The sequence below is a fragment of the Equus przewalskii genome, chromosome 8 (assembly GCF_037783145.1).
Source record: "Equus przewalskii isolate Varuska chromosome 8, EquPr2, whole genome shotgun sequence".
Taxonomy (NCBI): domain Eukaryota; kingdom Metazoa; phylum Chordata; class Mammalia; order Perissodactyla; family Equidae; genus Equus; species Equus przewalskii.
Genome location: NC_091838.1, coordinates 12,308,332 through 12,332,019, shown reverse-complemented (window position 1 = coordinate 12,332,019; position 23,688 = coordinate 12,308,332). Strand labels below are relative to the sequence as shown.

General features: G+C 42.4%; 1 protein-coding gene and 1 long non-coding RNA gene across 7 annotated transcripts in view; one reads left to right on the top strand and one right to left on the bottom strand.

Moving 5' to 3' along the window:
* JPH1 (junctophilin 1) overlaps window positions 1–23,688 on the bottom strand; it is a 76,668-nt gene that overhangs the window by 15,764 nt on the left and 37,216 nt on the right. For all 6 annotated transcript variants that reach the window (XM_008543671.2, XM_008543675.2, XM_008543676.2 and 3 more), the window contains exon 3: window positions 2,573–2,691. In XM_008543671.2, coding sequence (XP_008541893.1) covers window positions 2,573–2,691 — 119 coding nt within the window. The remainder of the gene's footprint in view (window positions 1–2,572; window positions 2,692–23,688) is intronic.
* Window positions 11,649–12,369, top strand: LOC139085208 (uncharacterized). The gene is made up of 2 exons (XR_011543336.1): window positions 11,649–11,757; window positions 12,192–12,369. It is a non-coding gene; the product is annotated as an uncharacterized lncRNA (long non-coding RNA).

Genomic DNA, 23,688 nt, shown 5'->3' with positions numbered 1-23,688 from the left:
TCACACTCATGGCAGTTTAGGTTTCTGTATATGTATGCAATTATCTACACACATGTTCAATACTACATTCATCTGTATGCTTTTTCTTATTGATTAGAACTTAATCCTTTTCTCAAACAGTTCCTTAAATCTTTATTCAAAGCCATTCCACATAGCTATGTTTTTTCTTTAGTTTTTAACTAAGCTGTTTTGAACTAAAAGCATAAAATTTAACTATATGGTAAATATCTGAAAATACTGCCAGCTCCTGAAAATAGGTAACTTACCATAAAAGTGTTTAAAATGTCAAGCTATGACAGACATCCTTTTTCCCAGGGTTAACAACTTCTATGCACGACACATGCCCTCCCAACAATGGCAGCAATTGTATCTGAGATATGCAAATTAAATGAGTAGCCCAACTCAGAAAAAGTACTTGAAAGCCCTTTTAGAAATGTCTATCTGATTTGATCACCCTGTAAACGCGGAGTGGAAAGCATGAGTTACGCTCCCTTGAGAAGATCAATAATACTCAGTACAGAAAAGGCTTTCTATACAGTTCCTGAAGGAAGTGTTGGCTGTGGGTCAAAGGGGACTGCAGCCTTCTCCTTTAGCTCTCGTCTCAAACAGACCCGCTGTCATCTCGTGCTACTGTGACGTATTCATTACTGACGGACAACTTGCTTATATGGAGCTGTCTTAGCGAAGCAAGGGTGGAATTACATTTTCCCACATATTTTTTTTCCCTCAGCTGCTTTTACCCCATAAAAGGCTTTTAAAACCATTTCGTCTGGGAAACTGAGACGACCTTCGTATCATTTACCTCTTAGTAACACCTAACAGAAATCTATAGGGACCCCATTCCCCAACGGAATTAACAACAGAACCATGAAATTACCATCTGCAGACAACAATAGCAAGTTTGTTTGCTTTCAAAGCAGCTGGAGCCCAGTGCGCTTGAGAAGCGGCATTGTCTCTGATTGCTGGAGCAGCCTCCCAACCGCAGCCCTGCTGGGGAGGACCAGGACCATCCCTCTGCAGTGGCTGGACCCTTTCTGCACCTCTCACACCCTAGAACAGGTAGTCGCCAATGGACTTAGGGACCAGGGAAGGGTGGGTTCATTTCACACCAGAAAATAGTTTATTCTTATGAGAGGTCACTGCAAAAAATGGAAAATTTTCCTCTCCTAACAAAATATACATATGTATTAAATGATTTAAATCTCACCCAGAGGTTTAAAAAAGATGCACGTGAAAGAAAACACCCATGATCGCCGGTTGCCTCCCTTGAGTTGAACTACTACAGAAGTCACTCTGCCACAACCCTAACACTCAGCAACCAGGCTGGGCCCCTCCCCAGTATCTCTCATAACCATGGAGTCTTCTTAACCTGGCCTTTTACTGTCTTCATTCTTTGCAGGAAAGGGGGGGAAAAAGAAAGTCACCGTGTCATTTCCTTCTTTATTCCTCTATCCTTGATTACAGCCAAATTTCTAGCGCTTACACAGGTTTTGCTATTCTGTTTACTCTGACTTACCTAGTTCATTTAGTCACACTAATGCCCTTGGGTTCCAGTGTCATGTCACCTTCATTGGAACCAAACATGTATGGAACACAGGTTGCTAGTTATCCAGCTTGATTTAACAGAAACCAATGTGGAAAAATTCTTTGCCAAGAAAACATAAATCTTGATATTCAGAAATTTAGAACATTTACTTTGGTCTCTTTACCTAGAAATCTGTTGCTCCCTCGATCGCTAGAAAGATGTTGTTTATAAAACAGTGGAGAAACATATATAAAAAGGTGGCTATTGCTATTTTATTAACACCAGTATGTTATAGAAAGAGACAGAAAGAGTCTACTAGGAAACCATTAGGAAGTGAGTTAAATATTTAAAACTACTGCAAATATTTGTTTGTTGCTACTTTATAACATTTGAGAGGCATATAATCAGGACTGATTTTTCTTTTTGAGGTTGTCATTTTCATGTCTTAAATCATGACATGCATTTTCCTCTTAATCTGTCTTTTAAGTGGTATACTTTTTTACCTCCTAACCACTTCCTTGAGCTTTAGTTCAGGTGTATTTAAAAAAACAGTCACAGTACTTACTGGCTCTTCTCTTACTGCTGATGCTACTGTTACAGGTGTCTCTGACTTGGGGGTGTTTGTTTTGGCATCTGCAATGGTCACTAATACACTAACACGATTTCTGAGAATCAGATACTTCTAGATTCCCGTCTCCTTTACTGCTATCAGCTCAAAGTTTGTTGCTGGGCATGGAAAAGGCTGACTCTGTGGTATAGTAGTTAAGTTCACTGTGCTCTGCTTTGGTGGCCTGGGTTTGTGGGTTCAGATCCTGGGCTTGGACCTACACCACTCATCAGCCATGCTGTGGCGGCAAACCACATATATAAAGTAGAGGAAGACTGGCACAGATGTTAGCTCAGGCCTAATCTTACTCAAGCCAAAAAAAGAGGAAGATTGGCAACAGATGTTAGCTCAGGGCTATCTTCCTCAGCAAAAAAAAAAAAAAAAAAAAGGAAAGCAGAGAAAATGTCCCCACCTTTCCCATCACAGCACAATAGTCTCACCTGGTTGGTAGAAGTCGGGCGACAGCTCCCTAGCCACAGCTCTCGCGATGTCAGACTCCTGGCGGGCGGCCAGCGCAGCCTGGTCAGCGGCGTCAGCTTTTGCTCTCGCATGCGCAGTCCTACATGGAGCACAATGGGCAGTCAGCAAATGCAGCACCTTATTAAGGACCCATGGACAAGCAACTGCGGCCCCGGGCAAAGAAACGCTAAGCGCGATCATGGTTCCACACCTGCAGTAGCAAGTTTTACAGTGAAGCTGCTGTGAGATTTCAATGAAGACAACATGGATGGAACCATCTGTCAATGGCCTCAATCCTTCTTTCAGGAGAAATGAAACTGTCAATTTCTGTGCAGCTTGACGCAAAGCCTGGCTTTCAAAACTTACTGGAACAAGTCTGTTGACTTTGGTTAGCATTCCCCCTACCCCCAATGCATAGAGAGTAGAATTAGAGCATATGAATTAATATAATGTTCATGAATTTAACTCCTATGGTAGAGTCAACGTAAGAATTTGATTAAGAAGGGTCTGCTCGGTGGTAGGAGGATAAAGTAGCTCTCTGGAAAAAAAATAGTAAAACTGATTTGTAGCATTGACTGATTCCTGTGGTGTAAATACTCCCACCACGGCCAGTTTTAAGCTACCAGCATGATGTCACGGAAAGTGTAGTTGGGAAGAGAGGCACACAGTCAGCTCTTACCAGCCTGCAGGAGCGGACACTGGGTCTGCTCCAACAGTGTGCTCAGGAGGGTTTCAAAGAGTCCATTTAGTGGCTCTTTAAGCACGTTTCTTGTGTGAAAAATAAAGGAGACGGAGAGGCAGAGTTGGAGAGGAGCAAGTGGATCTCTTTCAGTGTTCCACCTTCTTTCTGGTCCATCCTCACTCACGGAAACCTCTTATTTTTCCAGAGGACTAGAGCTAGGGAGAAGGCAGTGGGGTACGAATGGGAATTCTTATGGAAAGACAGCAGAACTGATGTCTGCTTGCCCAGGAAAGAAGGGATTTAGAGAATTTCCGGTCATCCATGCCCAGAGAAGACCCTGTCCAGCTAGCATTTAGATGATGATCACAGGCACCTACTTATAATATTGTAAACTTTCCATGCTCTTCTATCAGCACCAGGCAGGGCTACAGATAAATAGTAGTAAAAGCTTAATGAAAGTCTAAAAGAGGTGCTTGCACTGATATCTGAGTGAGCGGGACAGAGGAAAGTTGGGAAACGGCGCTGTGGTCTATCTAGTGGGTCTTAGAGAAAACATAGGTGCCAGCTGGAGGAGACCAGCTGACCGAGCTCCTGGGACTTGACTGCAGGAGGAAGGAACGGGGAGGCTGGGGTCTGACCTGAGACCGTGGGGCTAACTGGTAGGAGGCCCCATTCTCAGACGACTTTCTCCAGCTACCTCCTCTCATCCTGTGTCCTCTTGGGCCATGTCACTCCTACTTAGGACCCAGCTGGGCCCGGAGGCTTGCTGTCCTGGAATGTAAGCTTCATGAAGATCGACGCTTTTTATTTTTGCTCCTCTGCTCTCTTCCCAATGCGTAGAAGACTGCCTGGCACACAGCATTTATTGAGGGCTCATTTTATGAATAAAGCAATGAATAATGCTTCCTTTGGAACAGTTGGATAGTTGCTTAAAAATGAGTGGACTGACAAAACTATGGAGACAGTAAAAAGATCAGCGGGTGCCAAGAGTTCAGGGTGGAATGGGAGAGGGGTTAACAGGCAGAGCACAGGGGAAATTTAGGGGAGTGAAACGATTCTGGATGATACTGGAATGGGGGATACACGACATGATCCACTTGTCAAAACCCACTGAACTGTACAACACAAAGAGTGAACCCTAATGTACACTGTGCACTTTCGTTAACACTAATGTACCAATACTGGTTGATCAACTGTACCAAATGTACCGACTAACACAAGATGCTAACAATAGGGGAACCTGTGTGTAGGTGTGGGGAGAAGAGGTATATGGATGGGAACCTCGTACCTTCTGCTCGATTTTTCTGTAAACTTAAAACGGCTCTAAGAATTAAGTCTATTAATTAAAAATGAATGGCTCAACTTCCGATCACCAAAACTGTTATTTCTGAGTCATGGAGGAGGTTTTAGATTGTCTCTGTCTATAGGGTACCATGAAATGGAAATGAAATAAAGAGGGTGAGAATGTATTCCTAAACAACCGGCCGGGGTAACCCCTCAAGGGAGCCACGGCTGGTGCTCCAGTCCCATGTCTGTGCCTGAGAATCAAGAAATGTCCTCTGTTACGTTCTTCCAGCTTCTCAGAATCTCCACTCTTTTTTCCCAGAATTATTTTCCATTTTATCTATTCTTAGCTAGAACCTAATTATGTCTAGGCATCCTAATTAATGAAGCCATAAGAGTACAGTTATGCTGCCTTATAATACAATCTGCCAGCCCTTCAATGATAAATTCACAAAACTCAAGTACAAACAGTTTATTCTGACACAGTGACCACACACCACCACAGAGTCAAATAAAACGGCAGTATTATCGCCACCACTTTTTACAATATGCTAAACTGGAGAATTTTCTGCAAATATATTTTGGGAGCACAGCATCAGTGAGGCCTGAATTCCCTTTTACTTGCTCTTTCCTGTAAGCCCAAAGAGAGTGGGGGACCTTCTCATCTACTGCCCCTCCCTGTGTCAACAGTCCTGCCCAGCTGGCAAGTGAGTCAAAACCACATTTGAATCTGAAACCAGACGACTGCTCGGGAGCTTTCAGGAGCCCTGGATCTGATAACAAGAAGTAGAAGAGAACAGGAACCCATCTGAGTTTGCTGTCACCACCAGCTTTGTGTGGCCAGGCCACTGACATGTTAGATTTTGCCCAGGGGAAAATCTGGGCTTGACCCTGACTCATGATAGTGAATTCACGTATTCAAATTCCAGGCTCAGTTCTAGAGCGACACACGACCCTTTATTCAGCCAACTGGTAAGACGTGCCATTGTTCACGGTTTGGGGGATGGGGGTTCAAGCTGGCCAGTCTGGGGAGATCAGCTGAAACAAGGCCAAGTGGACGCCCAGCTGCTGTAGCCGGTCACATGGAAAACATCCACACGAAAAGGAGCCTGCATGGCCAAGAAGTCTTTCCTTTATTCCAAAGACTGCTGACATCCATGTCTTCAGACCCTCGCGAATCTCCAAATACCATTGTCACATGTATTTGCTCCCATAAGATGCAGTAAAGAGTAAGTGAAAAGCAATTTCTTCCACTTAGGCATCAGCTGCTGACTTTCTGTTAGGGTCATCTTTCTACAAACATACCAGAGTTTTAACCTGCAGAGAGTTAAACTATGTACCAGGCTACGTACGGGTGAAGAGAGAGAGAGACCTGGGCAGCTGGTGAAGCTCACACAGCAACAGAGTGCTTCCCGCCTGGACATCAGCCCTGCAAAGGTCACCTGTGAACAGGTGAAACAGTAAATGTGGGATTTCTGAATGTCAGGCACCCGTACAGAAGAACTTAATTACAAGCTATTTTTCCAATCAGTAATTTGATGAGTATCTGAGTTTTTTTCCTTTAATGACTGAAGTAGTTTTTCATGAACTCTCAAGTCACCTTACTCAGAACAAAATAGTCTGGCTTTCCCAATTTTTCTTAAATATAATACTTTTACAAAAAAGGCATATCAACAATACATTGAACATGCCCAGCGTATCTTCCTCCTGCTAAGATAACATGTGGGTCCCTTAGATGTCTGTCTCAACTTCTAACTGTCAATCTTTCATACATCTATTCACTGACAGAGCTGATAAAGATTTTAATCTAGAATGGACAACAATTCTGCTAAAGGTAAAATGTATACTCTATTTACAAATTTCACTATTTCTACTTTTAGGATATTCTCTTCCCAACAATAAGCTGCTTCAAAAAAATATGCTGATTTTGATGTCTTTTTACATTTTTTATATATTAAATCAAAGTCAGTTTACGGATCTGACTCTTAAAATGTGATGGCAGAGGCTATAAGCTCTTTGGTTCAGGGGCTGTACCTGTGATTTGCCCTGAGGCCCAAATACCTAAAGAATATTATTAGCAAAATTTAAAAATAAGAGCCATTGTACATGAGAATCCAAATCTCAGTTGATGCAACACCATTCTTCCAGCTGCTCGAGACAAAACCCTCTGAGTCATCCCCGACGCCTCCCCCTCTCTCACACGCCATCTCCACGGTCAGCGCATCCAGCTGGCACCACCTTCAAAACACAACCCCAATCCAACCATTTCTCGTTCTTGTCACTGCTCCTGCCCTGGTCACAGCCCTGTCAGCCCTCACCAGGGTCACTGAAAAGGCAGAAGTGACCTTTCTGTTTCTGTCCTTGCTGCCGACCATCCTATTTCCCTTCCAGTTCTCTTGACGATGCCTGACAATACCCAAAATTCCTTCCTGGGTTATGGCATCATGGTAAGAAAACGCAAAAAATATGACCTGTTAGCCTGCCTCTTTGACCGTGATATTATTTACGAGAGACCTAGATTTGCGAAAACCAATTACCTTGTGCATACAGCTGGGCCCTTTTTAAGAAGAAATTGGTTTGTTAAGCAAGGAATACTCTTGATATGAACAAGAACTAGGTGGGTCCCCAGATCTCAGCTAAAAAGCAGAGGCAGGATTTCCAAGCTCCTCCACACGTAAGAAACTGGTTTCAATTTTGATTTGGTTCTCTGATAAGACCAATACGACAAGGCTCAGCATACACTCCTCCTGCTAAGGGACATGCGGGTCCCTTAAGATGTCTGTCCTAACTTCTAATTTTCTATCTTTTATACTTCTATTCACTGACAGAGCTGATAAAGATTTTAATTTGCAATGGACAATGACCCTGCTAGAGGTCTACTCTCAGTCAATTTGGTTTGGGAAGACTACTTGTATGGGTCCAATCTTTACCATTGATTAGTTCTTGAATGTTAATTTTCTCCCTAAGTTGCTTTTTTGTTTTCTAAGAGATAAGACCTGGAAATAGTAACTTCAAGACAGAATTCTTAGGTTCTGGTTAAAAACACGTCATATTATTAGCAAAGTGCTGCCTTTTTCACCAGGGCAGGAGTTCATTTCTTCCTTTTCTAAAAGCAACATAAAGTCATTTAGCTATAAAGCAAAGGGGTATGGCATCCCCACTGAAGTTTGCTATTTGATCTTTCAAGGACCCCAGCTTTCACAGAGGTATGATGACACCAGGCTTTGAAAGCATTAATAGCCAGAGACCAGGCTGAGGCCAGGCTGGGACAGATGAGTCTTGTCTATGAGGTCAGAAGTTAAACCACATTACTACGGTTATCACAGAATGTCTCCAAAGAATCATAATTCATATCATACCTGTGGCTTTTCTATCAAGGGGAGATAGGAGGAACCAAGACTCTCATGAAGAATATTTACATATCTTTTGTAAAATGCTGCCTGTTATGTGTATCATTGTCATGTTTATAAAGATCTAGGTGCTACATTCCTCTTAAAAGTTTAGTGCCAGGAAAAATTTGGTCTCTGATGATAAGCTGGGGTGCTTCCTCACATCATACAATGAGTGCTACATAACCTGTTGTTTCTCTTTTTGTTAAGACTGTCAGGAAACCTGGAGTAAAACTGTCCTCAATCTACCTGTATGGTTATCTTCACCAACTACACGGCTTTAACATTCCCCAGTGTCACAAACACTAGTATGTATGTGACTTGTCGTAATGTCCTGCAAATCCTTTGTGAAAACTGGCAGGATATTGAAAACAAATTTACTGGCTCACCAGCCTCTTGTTATACCAAGTTTTCTGACTCTAGCCCCTCATAGCATGTTAATGCTCAGGGACATACGTAATAACTTGGGGACAGCAGAACCTACGATTCAACTTCTTTTATAGGATTTTTTTCTATATCCAGAACATTTTCAAGCTTGGAAAATAAGTCCTCATTCTTAAAGACTTTAGAGACTTTATTCCCTAACATTTGATCAAACTTAATAAGCTTAAAGGCTATATTCACAGGCCAGGTCTAAAGTACATTTATAATCCTCAGTTGGAATATGCCAAATAATTGGCTACCTTCTACTTTATTCTGAATTTTATAAAATTTATCCACAATTTACCTTCCTGTGTAATTTATTCACTAAGAAAAATCTGATGTAAAAAAAAATTTAAGGGATGTTTTATTCCCGAAATAATTTTTAAAAGAAAAGTCATTTTCCATGAGAGTCATTCTGAAGTTGGAAAACATTACCACTAAATAAGATTAAAACTTCTCTTTAAAATATAATCACCTGAAACTCAATGAATGAGAGAAAATACTTGCTGATCATGTATCTGATAATGGTTTACTGTCCAGAATGTATGAAAAACTCTTACAACTCAGTAACAACAAAAAACCCAATTAAAAAATGGCAAAGGGGGGGCTGGCCTGGTGGTGCAGCAGTTAAGTGTGCACATCCCGCTTTGGCGGCCCGGGGTTGGCCAGTTTGGATCCCAGGTGCAGACATAGCACCGCTTGGCAATCCATGCTGTAGTAGGTGTCCCACATATAAAGTGGAGGAAGATGGGCATGGATATTAGCTCAGGGCCAGTCTTCCTCAGCAAAAAAAGTGGAGGAGTGGTGGCAGATGTTAGCTCAGGGCTAATCTTCCTCAAAAAAAAAAAAAAGGGCAAAGGGCTTGAATAGACATTTCTGCAAAGAGGATATGCAAGTGGCCAAAAGCTCATGAAAAGATGCTCAACATCACTAATAATAAGGGAAATGAAAACCAAAACCACGACGAGACACCACATCTCACACCCATTAGGATGGTTACTATCAAAAAAAAAGAAATAAGCGTTGGTGAGGATTGGAAACCTTGTGCACTGCTGGTGGGAATGTAAAATGGTTCAGCTGCTGTAGAAAACATACAATGGTTCCCCCCAAAATTAAAAATAGAATTACCAAATGATTCACCAATTCTACTCCCGGGTATATACCAACAGAATTGAAAGCAGAGTTTCAGAGAGAGATCTGTACACCCATGTTCACAGCAGCATTATGCACGATAGCCAAAAGGTGGAAACGAGCCAAGTGTCCATCACCGAATGAATGGATAAACAAAACGTGGTCTACACATGCAGGGAATATTATGCAACCTTAAAAAGGAAGGAAATTCTGACATATGCTATGGCATGGATGAACTTTGAGGATTTATGCTAAGTGAAACAAGACAGCCTCTAAAGGACAAATATTGTATGACGTCATTCATACGAGGTACCTAGAGCAGTCAGATTCATAGAAGCAGAAAGCAAAAGCTGGTTGTCAGGGGCTGGGGGGAGAGGGGATGAGGAGGTGGTATTCAACGGGTATAGAGTTTTAGTTTTGCAAGATGAAAAAGTTCTGGAGATGGGCTGCACAACGACACGAACCCACTTACTCTGAACTGTACACTTAACAATAGTTAAGATGGTAAATTTTATGTAATGAATATTTTACAACAATTAACAATTAAAAAAAAAAATCACCTGATGTACAATATTTATAGAGCATCCTATGCGTCCAGATGAAGTGAGGCGAAAAGACCAAAAGTCGGGACTCAGATGAGAGGCTGCTTCAGAACCCCAGCCGTGGCCCACTAAGTGTCTAAGCTGAGGAACGGCATAAGAAAAGGAATAATGGATGGACCCCTTAAGGGAGGAACTGTCAGAACTTTGACACACGAGGGCAGCCTCCATGCCAGCTCCTAACAAAAAGCCTGGCATGGAAGCGGTCCTCAACAAATATTGGTGAGATGAATAAATACCGGTAAGGAGAGAAACAGAAAAGATACCCCTAAGATTTCTAACTTGGTATCCAGATGAACAGCTTTACTACAGACAGAAACTGCGCAGGTGGGATGGGGAGAGTGTTTGAAGGTGATGACGAGATCGGTTTTAGACAAGTAGGACTTTACACGACACAGGCATTTACAGTTGGAAACGCAGGGCTGCAATGCAAAGGGAAGGTCAAAGTTGGAGACAGGAATGTGGACATCACAGTCACAGAAGACGAGTTCACGAAAGGTGGATGAACTCATCAAATAAATGAGTCAAAAAACCAAAGAGCTGAGGATGGAGACGAGCGTCTGAGGGACCTGGTGAAGGAAATACGTAAACTGAGAGGCGGCAGCATCCAGGTGGAAGGGGAACTTTCAATAGAAGTATTCAGAGTTCCTCCTGTTCTTGGATGAAGCCCGTGCCCCTCTTGGGAGTTAAGTGGGCCAGATCTGAGTCTGTCTCTTCCCTGGTGCAGCTGCACTGATTGGCTGATTTACACACAGTCACTGAAATAAGCGCAGTGGGAATCTGAGGAAAGGATGCTCTGTCAACCCTGCCGTGTGCTGGACAAAGGCGAGGGCTGCAGAGAGGCTGCTGAATTTGATGAGGACCTTTGAGAGGGCAGTTCTAACAAGAAGGCCACTGCGGAAGCCAGAGGAAGGGGGCTGCTGAGGAAACGGACGGAGGAAGTAGAGGAAGCAGGTGTGGGCCACGTGCTGGAGGCTTCTGACCCAGAAAGGAAGGAGGAAATTTGGACAGTAACCAGAAGGATTAGCTGGGTCAAGGGAAAAGACATTTTACTCTAATCTTAAGAAAATAAGAGCTGTTCCTGTGGGAAGGTGGGAAGAAAGATGCTTAGAGAGGAAGCCTGAGAAGGTGACAACTGTGGGAATTGGATCCTGGATAAGGCGAAAGACAGGAAACAGGACAAAATGTAAGAACAGTGATGGCTTGATCTCATGTTCTAAGTTATCTGAAGGATCCTAAGCTTGAAAGAGACGGAGAGGGCTGTGGCTTTGGAACTAGACGGAGCTGGGTCAAACCCCAGTTATCACACAGTATTTGTGTCCCTTTAGACTCAATTTCCTTACCTGTAAAATGGGGATGATATTACCTTATGGAGTTGTTCTGGATCAGAACTGATTCATAGGAAGTACTCAGTACTAACTTAGGGTATTTAGTTGATAAATGGCCATTATTAGTCTTCTGCTGAAATTTAGCGCTGGTAGGGATAATCTGGGGGCTTAAGAAGGTAAAGATCTGGAATCAGAACTACACAAAAGTTCTATGGAACAGAAGAAAGGATACTGGAATTGCTGAGTAAGACCAGGAAGACCCACCTTCAGGGCTACATGATTCTGCCTCTCTCTCTAGTGGGGTGCTCTCTTCTGGGAGAAGTGGGGAAGGTAAAAGGTGGCCTTGATGCAAAGTAGAGGCTTGAGCAAGGAGGACGGGGATGCACCCACCACAGAGCTTTGGGTAGGGCAGAAGGGCACAGAGACAACGATGGACTTTGGATCGGAGGAAATAGAATGGGTCAAGTTAGGATCAAGTGAAAAAAGTGACCAGAATCTGGTAACTGTAAAATCACGTAAATGCAGGCTATTATTATCGTTTTAGGAGCTTTTTCATTGATTAAATAGGCATTTGTCTTTCTTATAGCAAATTTTATAGAAACTGCCTCATTTTGACCACATCTGGCTGACTACTAAAGGGTACATCTTCAGTTTAAATTATTAGCTAGTAGGCTTTGGCAACAAAGGTGGGTCAAATTATGTTAAAGTGGATGCTTATTCTATAAAATAAAACTACGTACAATCATGACTTCTCTTCTTTTTAGTGCCGTAATAGCTGGATATGCCTGTAAGAATGCTGCAACCTTCAGAACCTGAGAAGACTTCTGGGTAACAACGAGAATTCTCAGCCCAATGCTGTTTTTACTTCCACATCAGTGTTATGCTTCTTGTCCTTTACCAATGGTCCATCATGGGTACAAATTAAAGCGTGACTAAGAATTAGAGCAATTTAAGACTATTTAATGGTCAAAACACATAATGGCAGCTAGCAGTGTTCAGCTCAGTGACAAAGTAACCCAGCGCCTGGATCACAGCAGACCTAATCTCCACTTACTGCTGCAAATGCACACTGTGTGGTCCTCACACTATCCCACTTAAAAATACTTACACATTTAAAAAAAATTAAGCATACATCATTCACTCCTTAAAAATCACATAAAGCCTTTTAAAACTCCTGCTTGAACTCTTTGAAGCACATTCTCTTAGGTAATAAAACATCCATTTTCTATTTTATATTAACTAAAAAGTCTCTCTAAAATTCCCAAATCTACTACTTTCCCAATTCACTTTGTTCTGTCTAGATATGCTAAATAGCAACAATGTGAACGATAAAGGGATCTATTCCTCTATTGAGCATTTGATGCTGAACAGTAGGAACAAGAATTTGCTTGGCACTGACTATGCAAAACCATTCTGCATCTTGAGCTCTATCATCGTAAAGGTTGGAGAGTGTCTGAGAGGACCGCCTTGGGACGAATGCCAAAGTAGCGGGGAGGTAGCCCTTCTCTCAGCACACTAGTCTCGTTCACGTCACGCTTCCTCGTAGGAACTGGAATTCAGTTACTCCATTTATTTCACGTCTGGTCCGTGACAAGGAATCATTCAATAGTTCACCTAAGAAGACCTTGACTATTTTTACTTTAAATCTTCAGTCTTCTGCTGCCACAGACATTGGTGACAACAATCAAACAAACACAAAGGATGTGCTCTGATTTACGTGAGCCTTCTGGTTTTGAGGAAGTGGCTCTTGAGAATCCTGCCTTAACAGACAGATCAGAAAACACACTGAGAAGTGGAAGGGCCTCCGAGAACCCACATGGTCCCTTGGGGTCAGGCAATTACTGTCCCTTCTCTAGGGATTTGAGACTCAGAGAGACGAAGGAATATATATATTCAAAGTCACACAGCAATTCAGTGGGAGACGAAAGGGCAAAACCCGGGTCTCCTAACCTTTAGGGCAAAGCAGGGTGACTACGTTGTGAAAAAGAGATTTTCGTATTATTATCTTCTAGATTTTGCTTTAGCAAACATCGTTATTATTTCATCTTCTATTTACACATTTTTCTTTCTGCTATAAAAATTCATTCATCTCCTCAGTTCTATCTTCTTATATTCATGTTTCTCTTTGAATCAATTGCCCTCATTTCTCCATTCAGTTCTTTATTTTAATAGATTTATGACTCCCATTGAAAAATGCAAATTTTGAGCTTTCTTCTCTCATATATATATATATATATTTACATATTTTTTTTTGGTGAGGAAGAGTGGCCCTGAGCTAACATCTGTGCCAGTCTTCCTCTACTTTGCATATGGGATGGCACCACAGCATGGCTTGATGAGCTGTGTGTAGGTCTGCACCTGGGATCTGATCCTGTGAACCCTGGGCTGCCGCTATGACACTGGGCTGGTACATATATTCTTTTTAGTCAGTTTTGGCTGACTTTCAAATGAAAGAACACAGCTTAGAAAAAAACATCTTACTGCAGACTACAGGAGAGATTTAGTTTTCATCAAGGTTATTCTTCAGCAGGAACATGTTTAGGTGGTGTTAAAAATACTACAGATTCATCCAACTCATAGTGCCTTCCTCAAATCACCAAATTAGTAATTAACGCCTCCAACTTTAGAAGGAGTATCAGAAGATCATCCAGTTCTTCCTGAATTCTTAAAAAGTTTTCTTCTTTTTCCTCATGAGACTCTCAAAAAATTTCTGTTGTGATTTGACCTGTTTTAGGCACTTGCTGTGTTAAACTTAGAACAGAAATTTTTCATCCCAATACTCCACAGATAAAATAATAGCTTATCCAAAGACACTGAGAAAAATGGAGGCAGAAACACATATACAAAGCAAGGTGACTGGTTTTCTGTTTAGTACCTTTAAATAAAAGTAACCCTTGGTACCATTTGGGGGGCAAAGACAGTTTTGAAAATGAATACGTGTACACTGAGATACAAATGTATATTTCTCCTTCATTAGAGATGGCGGTAGAAATGCAAAGCAGGATTCAAATAAAGTAAGTAAAAGAATCATGTTAAATTCTGGCTCAAATAATAGGAATATTTTCCTTATGGTTCTGACAGATCATGAGTGACCTCCTTCAATAGTACATCCTTATGGTGCTTTTAATTGTTGGACCATTCTTGACTAGGAGCCTGCTGTCTGCCCGGGTATCTACTCTAGACACATTTTGATGAACTTTTAACCTTTAATTTTTTTCACGGTGGAATTGACTCCAGGGCCTAGGATGGCATGCCTGTTGGTAGGATGGACGGGGCCCTGCTGTAGCCCCTGGGGAATGCAGGGTCTGCCTTCTTGGACGCCATTCCTTAGTGACAGATGCATTAACCCAAGCAGAATCTCCTCAGCAATCTGAGATCCAGATCGAGTCCTAGGAATCTCAAGAAGAATTCCAGGCACGGAGGGAATGCTGCATGTCCCCAAAACAATGGGAAAATTTAGGATGTGATTTGTACTAAGATAAGGATTTCTCTTGAGGCCCAAGAATTCAAAATCTCCGAAGTGCTGTCTTGCACCTGGGGGAAAGTTAGATGGAACTCTGCAGGGGCAGCAAGAGCTACCTGCCAAACCCCAACGCCTGCTCCTCCCCGATGAGAGGTGCCCAGTGTCAGCACGGAGGTCCAGGGCCTCCCCTCTGCCTCGCTGGTTTGGGACGGCTGCTCTAGAGGTCTCCAGGTTTAGCCCAGAGCACTGGACTACACTTTCCAAATTAGATTTCCTGAATGGGCTACGTTTTAGCCACAGGCAGGAATACTGGAAAACAGTTCTTCCTTCCTTTTCAATACAATCGTGGTATCTACCGAAATGACAGCAGACTTGGCGACAAAAAGGATGTGCCCTTGCCTTATGGCCACTGTGTCCTCTCTGTAGTAGGAATGTGAAAAATCCCCTTGCACTTAAGGCAGAGAACCCTGTAGCTATGAGAGGTTCTGCAGGGCTGTGGCAGAAACCAGTAAAATGTACTTATAATTCTGGATCCAAATAATCTCGCAGTGGACACAATGGAGACTGATACTTCACATGCTTCGTTTTGTTCTGGCATGAATAAAGTGGAGCACAGAATGCTCTTTTACAGCTTCACAAGGAGTATCTTTGGGTTGACCGGTTACCCTGAAAACCTGAGGGACATCAAGGAAAGGAGAGGCCTGGAAGAGTCAATGATTCCAGAACAAGTCCAGTCTGCAGAGGCCTCCATCCTTTAGGAGCTCGTGTGGACTCCACGGTCCCGTAGACAGGGCATCTTCCAGGGACCAACGGCAATGCCCTGGAAATGGCAATTGTTCCACAGAGTAAGGAGGAGAGTTAAGAAGTCTCTTTGTATCCAAGACAAGGAGGCTGGAGGCCGGTGAGCCGCTTGCTACTCGCATCAATGCTGTTAGGAGCTCTTACGAATGTTATGGATGTCCCGCTCCTCCTTGTCTTCCTATTGACGCTTCTCCAGGTTTCAGACCATTCTTCAATTTTTGTTCCCTAAACAATCACCCCTGGCCTCCCTCTCCTGACATCTACCCCTTGCTGTCCAAATCCTCATTTCATGATCATCTCCTAATGTTTTCTACCCCAAATAAAACCTCGACAAACTTAATGACTCACAAATGTCCAGAAATGCTTTTAAATTATCTGCTACTCTGGTACCCAAAATTCTACTTAAATGTAAATGTCATGCTCATTTTTTTTTCTTTTGCTGCTTGTCGTATTTATACTGCATGCATCGCCATCCTCCTCTGACCCCTCTGCCACTCTGGTGGTGAAATTAGAGCTTCTTTCCCCTTAAATTTCTCTCTGGCAGATGACCTCTGCTGGCAACAGTCAATTGTAAATATGAGATTTCTCTGCAATGTTTTTCTGAGATGTCATAGGAACAGCAGCTCAAACAAGTGATCTTGCCTGGCAAAGTGAAGTGAAAAGGTCTGATGCTGGTCTGAGACAGAGGCCTCTGTCGTACCCTGGGCTCTGAGACACTATAAAAAGTCACCATCAGTGACATATTTTAACACGATAAAAACTTCTTGCAAGCTACCTGTCAAAATCTCTTTTCCATGGTGCCAGCCTAATTCCAGAAAATAGCTTATCAACCTTAGCTCTGAAAGTCTGAAATTAATTTTTGAAGCAAATATTTTTCATTCTAAATATAATGGAAAGGATGATTTATATTTATTTTTATTTTCTTTTGAGGGAGATTAGCCCTGAGCTAACATCTGCTGCCAATCCTCCTCTTTTTGCTGAGGAAGACTGGCCCTGAGCTACCATCTGTGGCCATCTTCCTCTACTTTATATGTGGGACGCCTGCCACAGAATGGCTTGACAAGCGGTGCATAGGTCCGCGCTCAGGATCTGAACCAGCAAACCCCCGGCCACCGAAGCGGGGTGTGCGAACTTACTGGCTGTGCCACCAGGCCAGCCCCAAGACCTAGGATGATTATTTTCTTAATTGGCTTTATAGTCTTAGAAGTAGCTATCAGTTGTAACTATCAATTTCAATTTTATAAGATAATGAATCCTTTGTATCATTAAAAATTTTTAAAGTAGTACTACATGCTTGTGTGGTAGGTTTAATCTGACTGAATTTTGGGGGAAGAATAAAAAAGTATATGTAAATATATAATATACACACACTTTAATATGTACATATTATATCTGATTGAAATATATATCTGCACCAACAAATGTTAACCACTATTATGAGTATCTGAAGGTGTTTTTCTTTGTTCTCATTTGGGGCAAATATTTGACTCTATTTGTTATCCTCTAATAAAATGTTTTTGGTTTTGTCGCATCCCAGGGAACATGACAGAGTTGGAATTAAAAAAAACTAAAAAACAAACAAACAAAAAATTTCAGGAATGACTAATTTAACCCAAATCTTAGCTAAAACTCTTGTACTGACTAGTAACACTGCCCTGGGAACTAGTTAAGTAAGGGCTGCTCCTACTTTTAAATTATAGTTTCCCTATGGACAGCACCAGGCTCCTGGGTCAAGCACGGCTTTATCACAGGGTTATTATGTAATTCAATTCATGGGTTAAAATGTCTCCTGCGTCTGGGAGACCTAATTGCAGTGGTATCGTCCTGGACTCTTAACGGGAAATCATGAAACTAGAATTCAGTAACCAGGGTTTAATTTTAAAATAATAATATGGCCCATTTTATTCAGTTTTTGAAACAGCCTTCTAATCTTCAGAGTATTTTCACCAGTCTTGTCTTTTACACTCTGGGGACTGACGTCGACCTGAAATTTAAGTTACGAAGCAGGATCGGGGGTGTCCCTTCTGCCGGGGTCATCTGAGCCTGTACAATCCATCTCAAAGACCCGTTTTTCCCGTCCCTTAGCCCTCTCTTGGCAAACAGCCCCAGTCCCTGCCATTTGCCACTTGTTCTGGGCTATTTTAATCCGGACAAGTTGTGGTAGTAGGCTATATTTAAATTGGCCTGCTCTGTGAAGAAACACGGCAAACGCACGTGGCACCTTTTCCCTTTTTGACATAATCCAATTGTGCTTTGGCTTTGAATCAAACTGCGTGAGACTGTGTGTCTCACACCCTGGCTTGGCTCCCACTCCCCACTTCCCAGGTGGTTACCACTGCAGAGGTGGGCCAAGGGTGGTCTTCTGGGGGAGACGAGCCATGGAAGGGACCCGTAGAGCAGTCGCCAAAAACTCAAAGAGTAAACTGAGAAACGCGAACAACAGTAAAGGAAAAGTAAAGATGCCTCCAGCTCCTGGCTGAGTGCTACTGGAATATCTGCAGGATAATTTTTCAGAGACCGATTTTCAGATACGAATTTTGTAAAACCTAGTGCATCTACTGAGAGAGCCTTGACAGAAACTGCATGTGCATAAAAAGCCAGCTTTCTCAACTTCTGAGTTTTTAGAAGTGGACATTCTTAGAAACACTTGGTTCTAACCCGCCCTTCCCCACGGCACCCCCCCCCCCCCGCCCCCTCCACTGCCCTCAGTTTGTACACTTCTGTGCTAGCTCGAAAGTCTGAGCTCCGGGCTGGAGTCACACTGCTGCCTCAGAGAAGGAAAACAGGTTGGAAATGCCCCCTAATCATTGCAAGTTAAATATAATGTAAAAAACAGCTTTCTAGGGAACTACTGCTGTTGAGGTCTTGCAAACTTTCACAGTTCAAAGCTGTGAAATCTATTTAGCCGAAAGCCAAAATCTATCACAAAGAATCAGAAGACAGTTAACTTTTAAAGAAATGTACAAGGTCCAGGACTTTCGCCCTGAGACCTTAATACACAAATGCTGGTAGTGACAATGCTCATTTTGCTGTCAGTGGCATTAGAATCCAGGCTAGTTATATGATGCTATTCATCCAGCAGGTCCACAGAGCTCAAGTATAGAAACCAGGATTCCTGCCTATTTACTTTTGAGATATTTACTTTGACTGCTTGGGCCATTAGAATTTACCTGCCGTCACCCAAGATGCTACTTGATTTTTTTTGCTGAATAAACCCAAGCAGGTAGTAAACAAGACTGGGTTTTTTTTTTCTGGAATGAGCAAGAAAACCGCTTTAGAAACGTTATGTTAGAACTGAGTATTCACTCACAATGACTAGTCAATTAATACGAAACCACTTTTAAATGTCCCTAACAAAGGAGGGGCCATTAGCAGACTATTTGGTTACACGCGGTCACCGGTCCAGGCTTTCAAATTTATCTACATAGCAGCAAAACAGAGGCGAAACAAAGAAAATGCATCAAAACAGAGATGCTTGTCTTTACTAGAAGGCACCCAAGTGTTACTGAATATCATTATGCTCTGAATATCATGAAAACACAACTCAAACTAAATCCCAGATTACCCTTCATGCTCTAAGCTTCTGGAAAGCGAATTCCAAATTTCAATAAATGAAATGGCATCTTCTTTTCCCAATGCATTCGCAGACGCCCTGGTATTCTTTTAGGTAAGAAAATTACCTACGGTCTTCCTAGGTTTTCTTTTATTTCCTACGATACCATGCAAAGCTCATTCTTAAAGGCAGCATGACAATGAAAAATGGGAGCGACTGTTCCACCAGTACTTTGCATAACTTTTAGAATAAATCTTGCGTCTACAAGTCTGGATCAAGAAGCTGCCATGGAAAGGCTGCCAATGGGAGTATAATTGTGGCTACAGCACAACAGACAATGGAAGACAAATGTCCCTAAGAGAACTTCAAATCCTTTACCGCAGCTGCTCTAACCATCATCAAATTCTCCTCACACAACAGTGAAGTGGGTTCTTCCACACAGCCCTGCTCTGAGAACAGAAGGACACAAAGGTCTTTCTGAGAATCATCTTCCTAGGTCAGAATCAAGGACGAAAGAGTCCACTTCTGGCCTTTTTTAAAAGAAAACAATTTAGCGGCCGGCCCGGTGGCACAGCGGTTAAGTGCACACCTGGCACCGCTTGGCAAGCCATGCTGTGGTAGGCGTCCCACACATAAAGTGGAGGAAGATGGGCACGGATGTTAGCTCAGGGCCAGTCTTTCTCAGCAAAAAGAGGAGGATGGGCAGCAGATGTTAGCTCAAGGTTAATCTTCCTCAAAAAAAAAAAAAAAAGAAAAAAGAATTTAAATGATTATTAGTGCTTTTAAAGGCCTATTTCTAATAAGTTGCTAATTATCAGTTCAACTTTTATTACATCGTGTGCTTCTCTGTGATTATCAACTAAAACACACACATATACAGATCACACATACTCTAAAGTTGTAATAAACAAAGGGCTACGTGTCATTATTTCTAGGAATGACAGGATAAAGGAGAAATTAAGAGAAATTATATCACATTTCTTCAGGAGACTGAGAAAGGACCTGACACACACGACCATAGGTGGCAGGGGCTGAGAACAAAGGGGCACAGGCCAAATTTCTTGGTTTTGGGGAGTAAAGAGGAGTGAAGGGACAGACACATCCCAGAGGTTGACACCAGCCATGCCCGTGCTTCACACAGCCTGAACAACAGGCTAATCCTACGCTGTGAAGGGGTGAGCAGGGAGATGACCTATGAACTCTGCCTTCCGTGGCCTAGAGGTCAGCTCCTGCCTCTGGTCATTGCACAAAGGAGGGGGTCAGATTCTTCCCAGTCAATTCAGTGACTTTTCATCTACAATGTATCACCACTGGAAAAATAGAAATGCCTGAGATATATCTATTGTATTAAGCTAACCAAGCAAGTCAGGACAGTATTGACGATGCAGATGATGTTTATAATTACCATTAACATTTACTGAGTGCTTTCTATACGCTGGGTTTAACTTGCCTTAACTGATCTAAGACCTTCACAGGTAACATGTCCTGTAATAAGTCCACCCTGGGTTATGAGCTCGTGAGGGGTGGGAGCCAATCTGAATTAAAGATAAAAATGGTGCGTGCCCCTCCCCACCCCCTTGTTCAGCTAGAAAGCTCTCCCAGAGTGGTCTCTCTCTTCATTCTATCAGTGAAGACTTGGTTTTCCTCATCATCTGAATTACAGAAAGATGAACATTTTCTACCAGATAGGATTATTCACATTTTTCTTAAGTTAACACATACCCTTCTCCTTTTTGCATGAGTTGATTGTTGTATATAATAACTTTTTAGAGATATTTTTTAGTTTAAATAAAAGTACAATTGATCAAATCAACTAACAAGTGATTGTTAGCTCCACTAGCTTTTCAAATGATTTTACTCCAAGATAAAGGGATCTCCCAGATTGCAACATCTCCCCCTTAGACCCCTGTTGGATGCTGAGGTGTTGCTCTCTTTCATTGGGGTTTAAGCAGTGACACACGCCAAACCCTCTAAAGCGGGCACTTCATGCTCGTGGTGGCGGCAGATGAAGCCTTCTGACTGCGGGGCCCCCCTGAGGCCACCTTGCTCTCCATCCTGGTCCCTGCTGTCTCCCGCCATCTGGAGGCTCGGGCTGTTCCCTCCCCACTTACTGCCCTCGGCATGTCCTTAGGTGTCTCAGCATTTGTACTATTTGGCACTAAAAACCGGACACCTTAATCTACTGGATATTGTTACAACCACAGCATAAATGTAATCCTTGGATTAGATTAGCATAATGGAAATTTCACGGTCTCCCTGGGCTTGCTGTATAGATGTAGACACATTATTTAGGATTCATAGACTTCAAAAGTGCCAGGCTAAAAATACCTCTTACATCATATTGGAACACACTCAAAGTTGGGTTTCTTGCTGTTTGTCTAATCCCTTCCTATAAGTGGTTATGAGCATGAGTTCTAGAATCAGACGGCCTGGATGTGAGTCAGCTCTCACCACTCGGCAGCCTGTAACCTAGGGCAAGTTACCTAGTGTCACCATGCCTCTGTTTCTTCATGTGCAAAACGAGAACAGTGCTAGAACCTACCTTGCAGGGTTATTACGAGGATTCCAGATGATGCATGAAAAGCCCTAAGAACTGATAATGCAGATAAAGTCCATCACAGAATACTCAGCATCATTATAGATAATATTTATCCATTTACTTAAGTAATCTACAAATATATTAAGTTTCTGAATAAGTAATATATTCACATGATTCAAAAAAATAATGGGAAAAGTCTCTCTCTTACCTTGTTCCTTACTCACCCTAGCACTAACCCAGCCACAGCTAACCAGTGTTGCTGTTTTTCAAAAGAATTTTTCCAGAGTTTAAGAATGTACAAGAAAATAGGAATAGAAGTTCCTGTTTCCTCCTTTTCTGGACAAAGGGAAGCAATATATACAGCAATTCTGTATCTTGATGAGATGCAACCAGAAAGCAGTGACAAAATGGAGCAAGAGGCGTGAATTGTGTCCAAACTATTGTACCCCTTGACCTTCGTAAAAGAAGAGAGACGACAGTGAGCTTAACTACCCAGGTGAAGCAGGGGCAGAGAGAGCTGATGGGAGTTCTAGTCAGAAGACCTGTATCTGGGTCCTGGTCCCACCCTTTGCAAGCTGTGCAACCCTGGGCACATTACGTAAAACTCTTGGAGGGGCTGACCCAGTGGCGTAGCAGTTAAGTTTGTACACTCCGCTTCAGCGGCCTGGGGTTCACCAGTTCGGATCCTGGGCACAGACCTACATACTGCTCATCAAGGCATGCCGTGGCAGCGTCCCATATAGAAGAAGTAGAAGGACTTAAAACTAGGAGATACAACTATGTTCTGAGGCTTTGGGGAGAAAAAAGAGGAAGACTGGCAACAGATGTTAGCTCAGGGCCAATCTTCAAAAAAAAAAATAAAAAGAAAAACACCCAACAAAACCCCTCATCTTAAAAAAAAAATCTTGGAGACATGGAATTGGTTGTCAACATACTTGTGTGGGGATATCATGAGCTAAGTGTGCAAGAATTTTGTAAATCTGAAGACACAAACAGAGCATTATTACCAGTTAGAAGCTGCCACAATCCATAAGGCCTCTCTTTCCATTCCGGAAACACCAGTACGTGGATGTGGAGAACACAAGGTCTCTCTCTCTGACCCAGTATTTGGCCAGCCAGATGACGTTCCTTGTCTGGGGTCACAAAGGTCTACTTTCCTTTGAGGAACAAACAGCTGGTGTGGGTGTGCTCCGTGCCTCAGACCTACCTTGTTCAACTTTTCCAACACGGACCCAGTTTCTCTGAGAGCCGATCTACAACCGTCAACAATAATTTTGACCTAACACTAGGTTTAAGCTTTGAAAATAAACAAGGAGTAATTGGGAAGGGGAGTAGAAGATGATATTGAAGACTCTAGTGCTTTTCACTTTCTCAGAAACAGCCAAATGTGTTCAGTCCTCCAAAAGCGTGGCTGATGGCCCTTGCCACTTCTGCGTTCCTGACCCTGGCTGCTGCTGAGCCCGTTGCTTCTGCAGGGGTCTGAGCACTGGTCAAGGAGAAGCTCTGTATGAGGATTAAGAGATTTGGGTCCCACCGATGATTTCTTACTATTTACGAGCAGACGCGTCTCCTCCTATGACAGCCCTTCCAAAACAAAAAAGCTCCGAGGTCTGAAACAGTGTGAAGACCCCTGAAGAAGTAAAGAATTCTAAAGTTCCCTTCAACCGCAAGATTCGAGAACTGTGGTAGCTACATTTTTATTTCTAGGGAAATTCACTTATTATACGTAAGTAAAAACTAGACCTCTATTTCTTTTTTTTTAAAGTGACAATAGTCTTCCCAATAAATCTGATGAATTATTTTGCTTTGGTAAATAAACTTAGAGGTATCAGATTTAAGTAGGAGAGCTGAATACAGCTTCTAATTCAAACTTTTAAATTCAAAAATTTGATTTGAATGATCAAG